The sequence below is a fragment of the Physeter macrocephalus genome, chromosome 11 (genome assembly GCF_002837175.3).
Source record: "Physeter macrocephalus isolate SW-GA chromosome 11, ASM283717v5, whole genome shotgun sequence".
NCBI lineage: Eukaryota > Metazoa > Chordata > Mammalia > Artiodactyla > Physeteridae > Physeter > Physeter macrocephalus.
In genome coordinates, this window is record NC_041224.1 from 15081024 (window position 1) to 15092246 (window position 11223).

At 42.4% G+C, this 11223-nt stretch overlaps 1 protein-coding gene across 1 annotated transcript in view; it reads right to left on the minus strand.

The window, feature by feature from the left end:
- GAD2 (glutamate decarboxylase 2) overlaps positions 1–11223 on the minus strand; it is a 67809-nt gene that overhangs the window by 24647 nt on the left and 31939 nt on the right. Inside the window, exons 9-10 of the mRNA XM_024129680.1 lie at positions 2559–2613; positions 1092–1208 (exon numbers count right to left, since the gene is read on the minus strand). Of these exons, the coding sequence (XP_023985448.1) occupies positions 1092–1208; positions 2559–2613 (172 nt within the window). The remainder of the gene's footprint in view (positions 1–1091; positions 1209–2558; positions 2614–11223) is intronic.

The window sequence follows — 11223 nt, forward strand, 5'->3', positions numbered from 1 at the left end:
CTAGATGGGTGGGATAGGGAGGGTGGGAAGGAGGGAGACGCAAGAGGGAAGAGATATGGGGACATATGTATATGTATAACTGATTCACTTTGTTTTAAAGCAGAAACTAACACACCATTGTAAAACAGTTATACTCTAATAAAGATGTTAAAAAAAAGAAAAAGAAAGGAATTAATTTGGTCTGAATGCTTACTATAAAGCCAAAATGATCTACTCAAAACAGTCTACTCTGTAACATAAGCCTCTTGCACCAGAATGTAAATCAACTTATGCTTCCTTCATCAAGAAAGTCTCACAATGGAAAACACATCAGCTGAACCAAGCATTGTGCTTAGAGATGATTTGGCACTGATTCCTTATCTCATGGTGGGTCCCAAACAGTTTGCAGACAGCAGCTGATCTTGGAGCCACACTTGGAGTCATACCAGTCTAAACTTTAATCTCTTTAGTCTGTCCTTCTAAAAGTTGACACTTTTTTTCATTTGGAAACGTCTTGATGAGAGCGTCTCCATTATTTTTTGGTGTGACTAACCCTGCAGTCAAAACGTCTCATATATAGTTTATCTTACTAGCTGACCAAGATCAAAACTTGGAAATTTGGATTCATATTTCCTGACAAGTTGTCAAGTCCGCTTTCCTCTTTGATTATACTAGTCTCTGACTTGAGCTGGATTTTTTCATCCGTTGGATTTCCTATATAAATGCAACTCCTATTTACTCTTTGGATCATTCTCATAGTAAGCTTTGCATGTGTGTGGCTGTGTGTGTGTGTACACAGGCCATACTCCTCCTTGAACATTATGGTCCAGTGAATTGAGAACTAAGGGCTCAGCTCAGGTCCTGGTCATAGAAATAAGAATATTATCCTGTTGGGAAAGTTAAGGCATAATCAGCCTCAGACTGCTTCCAGCGACTGTTATGTACTGTGTGAGTTGTGTACTACTTTGTCTCTGCAATTTTTAAAAGCTTAACTATCACCATCCTGAAAATAAACTCCTAAAGTAAAAAAATAGAGAATACATTTCATTCCATGAGCTCCAGGTGAAAAATGTGCAAGGACCTTTTAGTGGCAGTCCCTATGGGATACTTACATCCACGTGCATCCAGATCTTATACTTTTGGCAAATGTCAGCAACAGCTAACAGGGGGTCGAATGCTCCATATACGGTGGTCCCAGCCGTGGCACTCACAAGGAAAGGGACAAATCCCTGCGCAAATGAGAGAGCCCCAAATAATGTAAAATGGGGGGGTCAAAGGATTCTTTTAAAAAGCTGATTAAAAACAAACAGTGGACATTCTCCTCCTATCATACACGCCTGCATTTTTGGAACCATTGGGAGGGTTAACAACACCTTGGAGCCTAGTAGGAATGATGTTCCTTTTCCAGGGTCTAGGCTCTCCAGGCCATTCTGTTGGCCCTGCCAGTTGCCTTATGAGAACAGACATTCTGGTCCTCAGAAGAGGCTACATTGGACTCAGAGGTGAGTAAGCTTAGTGGTGCCCACAAACCATTGACATATTCCAGGGAGACTTTCTGCCCTTCCCTACCCCACCCCCACTTACTTTTCTAATCTTCCTTTGTCATAACAGGGCCTCTGAATGTAATAAATCTTCCAGAGTGAGCAGTCACCAGGACAAAGGGAAGAACTCTGACCAACCCATTATTCCTATTTGGAGTCTTAGAGGAGAGGATTCACTGGGGGCTGAACAGTAAGCCATGACTTTTATCTGTCTAAGTTGGCTCAGTCTATCTGGCCGTGGCTAAATGAAAATTGATAGAAATAATAGGCCACTGCTGAAAGATGGCCGAAGAATGCCTCAAATTCATGATGGAACCTGACGTTACAGTGTCAGTCTTTAGGTGGCAGCAAAGGTTTGTGTGACTAGAAGTGGTTCCAGTACCAGAACAAGGGAAAAGGATGTGGTTGCCACTGTGAAGGGGGGAAAAGGGCATATGAAAATTAATAATTATTCCTGAGATCCTAATAGTACAGTCTGTGTGTTATATCGTTGAACTAGGAACTGTAGATTAGAGCTACTAAAATCTCTGGCCTGTGAACCATCCAGGGATGTAAATGACTTCCTAGAGCTTTGTAGGAATTTTTAGCAGGTCTTCAGAAATTGTCACTTCTAAAAAAAAGTACTGAATTGCTTCCTGAAAAATAAGGCGTTTGAAGGGCCAACACATCAGCATGTGTCTAGGCAGGAAATATTGGCCCTTTTCAAATAACCACACACAGTAACTCCCATATGCTAAATTAGCTTCCTGGGGTTTTGCGCTTGTGAATACAGTCTTTCCAATGTGTCTGTTTAATGCCAATCCTCATCACATGGGAAGAAAAATCCTTTGGAAACTGTTACAGTATCACTGTGTATGGTATTTATTCAGTAACTTATACTTTTTCAAAGCAGAGCCTATCACTCAGAGAAATAAGTAATGACAATGCAAAATTCCATATTCTCTTTTAAAAATAAAAATGTGTTCTCTACTGGATGGAAACAGAAATATATACCATCAGTTTGTTATGGGCTGGATAAAGCTCCCTTCAAAAACTTACTTTTTGTTTGGCTTCAAGGATCCTTCTTTCAAGATCAGATGGGATCATTTTCCCCCTGAAAGGAAAATAAGTATATCAAGTTTGCTTTGAATAATTTCCTTTGTTGTCTTTACAAGGAGCCGCAGGAGGGAAGAAGTCCAACCTTAAATCACTGATAGTAATGATCAGTTAGAACAACTCTTCGGTTGTTTCCAGAAAGAAAGGCATTTCCTCCCTGAATGATGCTGGACTGTAATTTCTGACACGTTTAGGAGATGCCCGACCTCACTGTCCACATGTCTCTCCACCCTGCACAGAGCCTGCTTTTTAGGTCATTTCTTAATTTGATTAAAACAAACCTGCTGGGCTTCCCTGGTGGTGCAGTGGTTGTGCGTCCGCCTGCCGATGCAGGGGAACCGGGTTCGCGCCCCGGTCTGGGAAGATCCCACGTGCCGCGGAGCGGCTGGGCCCGTGAGCCACGGCCGCTGAGCCTGCGCGTCCGGAGCCTGTGCTCCGCAACGGGAGAGGCCACAACAGAGGGAGGCCCGCGTACCGCAAAAAAAAAAAAAAAAAAACCTGCTTTGGAGCAAGACTTTTGGCAATGAAAGCAGAGTTCAGAAAAAGATTTGCATTCCAAATCTTCCAATGAATGGACCTACAATTTCACATAGAGATGAAACGCCAAGAAGAGAAAATCCGCTCTGAATCATTTGGATGAAAATACTGTCAAAAGCTACCCAATTACATTCCAAGGGCTAAAAGCACAAAGCAGGCCAAGAACTCATGAACCCAAATGTCAAACAGGCAGACAGCCATTGGAGAAAGAAACATCCTTTCATCTCTGAAATGTTTCTTTCCTAAAATAGAAACACAGATAGTACTTTGCTTACTATAAAAGCTCACTATTATAATAATCAAAGGAGTCGATTTCTACAAGAAGTTAGATGTGGCTAGATGTGTGATCTTAGTCAAGTTACTGAATTTCCCTGTGCATATTATTATGATCCCCGGAACACAGTGATAATAATATTACTTATGGAGTTATGAGGATTAAATGAGTTAATAAATGCAAAAAAATTTTTTAAAGCGCTTGGCATATGGGAAGTATTCCATAAATGTTAGCTTTTATCGTTGAGATTGTCATTATGCGTTATGACATTCCTACCTCAAGATTTTGGGAAAAAAAAACAGGCAAAGGACAGAGTAGCTGCATGTTACTGGAGGCTGTGAACTATTCTTTAAACCAAAATAGCTCTCTTGACATTGCTAAACTGGCTAAACTTTTCACATCTGGGCCATTGATCTAGGTTTGTAAAAGACAATTTGGAAAAATAAATGATGGGGAGGCGTTTGTCACAATAAACGGTTGGGGAGGCTACTGGCATTTAGGGGACAGTAAGTGAGGTTTTGGAATGTGTCACTAGCTCCATAGTCATTTGCGGTGGTCCTTGTGATTTTAGGTAGATATAGATTTAGACACAGAGCAAGCATTTGGGCTACTCCATTAGAGCTTCTAGTGTGGTCTCGCTTAAGCTTTACCTATTGAAATATGTTGTCTTATTATAAACTACTTCTCTAACCTTGCTCCTTTTTTTAAAAAAGTTATTTATTTATTTTATTTATTTATTTTTGGCTGCGTTGGGTCTTTGTTGCTGTGCAGGCTTTCTCTAGTTGCGGCGAGCAGGGGCTACTCTTTGTTGCGGTGCGTGGGCTTCTCATTTTTGTGGCTTCTCTTGTTGCAGAGCACGGGGTCTAGGTGTGCAGGCTTCAGTAGCTGTGGCACGCGGGCTCAGTAGTTGTGGCTCGTGGGCTCTAGAGCGCAGGCTCAGTAGTTGTGGTGCCTGGGCTTAGTTGCTCTGCGGCATGTGGGATCCTCCCGGGCGAGGGCTTGAACCCGTGTCCCCTGCACTGGCAGGCGGATTCTTAACCACTGCGCCACCAGGGAAGCCCCTAACCTTGGTCCTTTTTATAAAAATAATTTGGGCACAGTGAGTAAGTAAGTTATATTTTCTACAATTTTCATTTCAGGCTAACAAAGAAGGTATTACATAATAGTTGGCATATAAAGTAGACATTGGGTCTGAAAGCATGGAGAACCACTGAGTTTTGTGAGGCTGTTTTCCAAAGAAAGGCAGTTAAAATGCAATTACCTGGCAATGGCAATGGACACATCACCAGTGATTAGTCAGTTGGGCTGCAATGGAACAAAGGGCATTAAATTTGGTGCTGAGGGTACGACTCTAATTCAGAGCAGCCCACCTCTGGGGAACTTCTGTGAGATGGGCCTCTGAAGGGAGGGATGGAGGGAATGGAAGGGAAGGCTTTGTGGGGGGGCGGTCAGGGAAGGGGCTCTGGAGGCCCTTTCATGCCCTACGTGTCTCCCTATACTTCACACAGCTTGGCTTGGGAGCGTCCCTCAAAGCTGTGATTTTTCAGCCTCTCCTAGACCTGGCTGTGCTAAAACACCTCGCTCCACTGTGACAGAAACAAAAAGTTCAACTTTCAGAGGACATTCAGGTCTTATATTTACCTTTTACATCAAGTTTTAAGTGCATTAAAATTGCCGTAGTATTTTTGTAGGCAAACATAAAAAGTGAGAGAGAGAATTCTCAGAAATAGTTTGCAAGTCCCAAATGTTACCTAGTCTACCACGACTAACCTACTCTGCCTTGGAGAGTTTTGGGGAGACTGGCCTGACAATCGCTATTTGCTCACTAATCACATCTGGATATCTTGTGAAGCCCAGGCAGTAAGACCTCATGGAGAAGTCACAGATTAGGGGACATCAGAATTGCGAGGGGCTCTAGACCTCTTTCTAGTCTAATTGTCTCATTTTTCAAATGAGGAAACCGGACAAGACAGTCACCTGTGTGACAGCCCAGGATCAGGTAAAGGCTGGCTTTACCTAGAAAGAAAATGCCAAGCTTCCAGAACAAACTCAAAGGGCCAAATATATAGGAAACCTCTTTAAAAAGGTTATTGTCTTTTAAGATAAGATAAATCCTTTGAGATAATATCTGGCTTTCATGGATCGGAGGTGTCATTCAAACCTGCCGGGAAAACAGTAATGAAGATACAGTCTGTCCCATTTCCATACCAGGACAGGGAGAAGGGACAGCCTTGTCAAATAATCAAGTCCAAGTGTTCGCTTCTCACAGAGTGGAAAGCTCTGGGTGTGCTCTTAACAGGTAGGCTCCAGACTTTGCCAGGCATTCGGCCGTCCAAGCCCATATTTGTTTTGTCCACTTAGGAACCCAGAGCCTGGCACACTGTGGGTGGTAGATCGACATCTGTTGGAGGTATGTGAGTAGAAGGAAAAAGTTTCACCCTAGGATTATATTAATACGTTCACTTTACCTTAGAGACTGACCAGACCGCTAGTATGGGGGCCCCTGGAGACAAAACTTTTCATCTCTCCAGTTAGAATTGGACGAATTACTTTAGAACAATGGTTTGTAAAATTTAGCATGCATAAAAGTCATCTGTGTATGTCTTTAAAATGTATATTCCTTGGCCCTGCTCTTAGGGATTTTGATTCAGGAGGTCAGGTATAGGGTCCGGGAATCAATTCATTCTATTGAGGCCTCATTATGTGCCAAACACCGTTAGGGGTATGGGACACCGGGGTAAAGAGGCCAGCTTTTACTCTCCAGGGCTTACACGCTAACACGGGAGACAAACAGTGACGAGTATATAGAAAAACAGGCATAGCAATCTACGTTTCTAACAAGGAGATGGTGACACAGGCAGACCTGGGTCCACATGTTGAGAAACACTGCTTTAGAAATGGAAGTTTTAGCCTGGTAGGTATTTCAATAATTGTGTAACAGACTAGCCAAGCACTTTCCACAGGACCCAGGGTTTGAGCCATCACGGCTGTAGGGCTGCGAGCCGAAGGAGGTCCAGAAGTGGCATTGTGTGTCCCCGCCTGCCCATGCGCTGTGGAGGGAGAGAGAGCTGGGTGACACCCAGCAGGCTCCTCTGACGATTAGAAGCTGTCTGGCAGTCCTGGCTTTTCCAGACAAGCATGTCTTGGTGCGGGGCAGCTTTGGATGACAGCTGTTGCATCACATATGTCTGGTCTAGAGGTATTTCCATAGCAAAAATGCATACCTCTTATGCTTACCCATGCAGCCTTTAAGTGCCCAATTAAGCTGTGACTGATGCTTTGCGATGCTCTCTCTGTTAAGTGTTAGTGTTTAAGAAAGAACTGCCATTAAAGTGAGGACTGTTGAACCAGACTGCTGCTTCGGATGTGGCTGTTTTGCACTGAGATTCTTGATTTTGTGATAGTCTTTAAAAATTCATATGATGCTCTCGCTGTCACATATACGGAAGTCAGAACCTTACATTGTACACGTGAAACTTTTATAAATAAGATAAACCAATGCTACCTCAATAAATTAAAAAAAAAAAGGAAATTAAAAAAAGATTCATGTGATGCTATAGGGTCAGATAACTTCATGAAGTTGCCTGGGCAAAATCCCACACTGCCAGCTAGAGCTGCCAGCTGGAAGAACCTTCTCTTTGTGGAAAGAAGCAAAAGGCACAGATTACCCCGTGTGCGGACTTTGGACCCAGATGCATGGCTATCTTCCCGTGGCTCTGATGGGAAAAACAATCTTACCAAAAGAAGCACGTTACTAGGGAAGGTAGATCTCTGGGCAGGCATCCAAATGGTCACAAATCGGGTGCCTGAGCCTTTGGTGACCCTGCTCCTTGGCCCTGCTGAACTATAATAATTCTACCAACCTTTCCTAAGTGCTTAGAGCTTGGCTCTGTTCACAGAGATCTGTGTGCAAAGAAGAAAGGACGCATGATCCTCCACGTTAGAAATTGACTAATGTTACGACCACTGTTAATAGCCGCGGCCCCGGCAGTGATAACGAATTACCAGTTTTAGAAGCAGTCCCTGCACTACGCCTTACTCCTGATCTTTGCCACCCATGCCAACCCCACAAGAGAATTTTTACTGTCCTTACTCTGCAGATAAGGAAACTAAGGCTCATCGAAGCCGACGAATGTGGCTAAAAGCTTGGAATGTGGAGACAGTAACCAGGTGTCCACTCCAGACCCTATGCTACTTGTGTGTATTTGAAGAATTCAGTTCCTCTGTTTACTCATTTATAAATTGATATTACTAGTACCTCCCTCACAAGGTTTACATGAGGATTGAATGACACAGTAAATATCAAACACTGTAAAGCACTAAGTATAAAACTCTGCCTAGCATATGGTAACCACATGTTAACGTGTCAATACATGTTAGTCTCATTGTTATTACTAGTAGTACTAGCCTTGTGTGACTTGCAGGATGCCACACAGTTAGTAGGGGCAGATTTCAAACTTAGAGCTGTATTCTGACATCAGATCCCGGGGTTCTCAGTGCTGCACAATAAATGTCTTCTGAAGCATTTACGGGGTTTATAAAAAAAATGCCTGCTACCTTGACTTAACAAGAAACCTTTCAGGTTGAGTCCTAGAACTGTAATGATGTAGGTAATATTTCCACTATGGTTTTTTTGTAAGCCCCCTGGACTGAGTAGTTCCTTAATCCCAGTTCTTATTGCTGTTAGTACTGATTAGTAAAATAAGAAAAACATAGACCCTCCCGCTAAAACTTATCACTCTATCATCCTTAGATGATATCGTTCTATGGAGCCTCCAAAGGCTACAGGAGTACCAGAAAACTGCTAGTTTTCTGTTTTTGTTTTTTAACTCGTCAGTGCTTAGCAAGACTATTTCTTTAACATTGATTTTAATGTAGATTAAGCAAGGGGAATTCATGGACTGAAGTGAATTTTCAAATTGCCTGGACTGTGTGGTGACTTGACAATTTGCGTGGATTGACTTGGAAAAATAATGTTGCAGGAATTATACGGTAAAACATTCTCAGGGACCACCTTGAGGAAAAGAGCTCCATGTGTGTCCGTGTGGCTGCTACCCACGTGATAACTTACCTAGGAAGGGCTCGTAAGACAAAATGATAAACAGCAGTCAAAACAGATCATTCAGGAAGTACTGGCATTACAAAACCAAGCCCTTTGCAAAAAACATTTTACCATAATTATAAACAGTGAACTTCCTTGGTCCCCTTAAAATAGTGTTTGATTCGGGAAAAGAACTTTATAATAATGAAATGTATTTTTCTCCTTTAAGATTTGTCTTCCAATATGCACAATGGGATCCCTTGGCATTATGGTCAGGATATGGGAACAGCATGTTTTTGGTGATTTTTGTGTCTAATTCTAGTAATTAAAAGAATTTGAAAAAGAATAGATACATGTATATGTATAACTGAATCACTTTGCTGTACACCTGAAACTAACACATCATGGTTAATCAACTATACAAAAAAAAAATTTACATTTTCCAAAAGCACTGACTTATACTTACTCCCTACAGTGATGGGCAACTGAGGACTCCAACCATGATGTAGTAAAGAGTTATTTTCATATGAAAATATGAAACCTTATTGATGCCACTAGGAATTAACATTGGGGCTGAGAGGGAAGTAGATGATGAGAGAAACTGTGTGGGCAGGAAGGGATGCTGGCGATCTCTCATCACCCCTCCTCCTCCCCAAACTGCCATTCGTCCTCCCTGGACATGTTGGTACAGAGAAGAAAAGGATCAAGATAGGAAAGAAGTTCAAAGGACCTCCCTGGCAGTCCAGTGGTTAAGACTCCGCGCTTCCAATGCAGGGGGTGAGGGTTCGATACCTGGTCAGGGAACTAAGATCCCATGTACCTTGTGGCGTGGCAAAAAAAAAAAGAAGTTCAATTTACCATGTAAGAAACCATGCTTGGCTATTCTAAATAACTTTCGAGTCAAAGAGGAAATCAAAACTGCACTTCCAGAACATTAAAAATTAATGACATGGGAATAGGACACATAAAAATATGAGAAGCACCCTAAATCATTCTCAGAGGAAAATGTTTAGCCTGACATGCTTTTGAAATTAAGTAATAGGGAATTAAAAATAACTAAACATATTTCATTCAGGAAGCTAGGAAAACAACAACAAACAATGTAGGCAGAAAGGATGAGACAAGTTTTTTCAGTGATTTAGAAACTTTATAAAGTAAACCAAATTAATAAATTCAAAAGCTCATACATTGAAAAGATCAATGAATATACAAATATCTGATTAGTCTAATAAAAAAGAGAGAAAATGTAACATTTGAAATGAAAAAGAAGGTTATAAAGATATTTTAATATTACAAAATAATTCTACGTAGAGCTTTATGAGTTTTAAAGAAATGGGAACCTGGAAAAATAATTCTAAGGTACAACTGGATGAAAAAAAATTGAAGAGATGAATATTAACATGTGCTAAGAATGGAGACGACGAGGGGGACCTTCAAGATGGCGGAAGAGTAAGATGTGGAGATCACCTTCCTCCCCACAAATACATCAGAAATACAGCTACATGTGGAACAACTCCTACAGAACACCCACTGAACGCTGGCAGAAGACCTCAGACCTCCCAAAAGGGAAGAAACTCCCCACGTACCTGGGTAGGGCAAAAGAAAAAAGAATAAACAGAGACAAAAGAATAGGGACGGGACCTGCACCTCAGGGAGGGAGCTGTGAAGGAGGAAAGGTTTCCACACACTAGGAAGCACCTTCACTGGCTGAGATGGGGGGCGGGGACGGGGGAAGCTTTGGAGCCACGGAGGAGAGCGCAGCAACAGGGGTGCGGAGGGCAAGGCGGAGAGATTCCCGCACAGAGGATCGGTGCCGACCGGCACTCAATGAATTTGGTAAAGTAGCAGGATACAAAATTAATGCACAGAAACCTCTTGCATTCCTATACACTAATGTTGAAAAATCTGAAAGAGAAATTAAGGAAACACTCTCATTTACCAGTGCAACAAAAAGAATAAAGTACCTAGGAATAAACCTACCTAAGGAGAAAAAAGATATGTATGCAGAAAACTATAAGACACCAATGAAAGAAATTAAAGATGATAAAAACAGAGGGAGAGATATACCATGTTCTTGGATTGGAAGAATCAACATTGTGAAAATGACTATACTGCTCGGGCTTTGGAGGTCAGATCCCAGGGAGAGGACTGGGGTTGGCGGTGTGAACACAGACTGCAGGGGGCTGGTGTGCCACAGCTAGCCGGGAGGGAGTCCGGGAAAAAGTATGGAGCTGCCGAAGAGGCAAGAGACCATTGTTTCAGGGTGTGTGAGGAGAGGGGATTCAGAGTACCGCCTAAATGAGCTCCAGAGACAGGCGCGAGCCACGGCTGTCAGCGTGGACACCAGAGATGGGCATGAGATGCCAAGGCTGCTGGTGCAGCCACCAAGAAGCCTGTGTTGCAAGCACAGGTCACTATCCACACCTCACTTCCCGGGAGCCTGTGCAGCCTGCCACTGCCAGGTTAATCAATGGAACAGGATAGAAAGCCCAGAGATAAACCCATGCACACATGGTCACCGTATCTTTGATAAAGGAGGCAGGAATATACAATGGGGAAAAGACAGACTCTTCAATAAGTGGTGCTGGGAAAACTGGACAGCTACATGTAAAAGAATGAAATTAGAACACTCCCTAACACCATACACAAAAATAAACTTGAAATGGATTAAAGACCTAAATGTAAGGCCAGACACTATAAAACTCTTAGAGGAAAATATAGGTAGAACACTCTATGACATAAATCACAGCAAGATC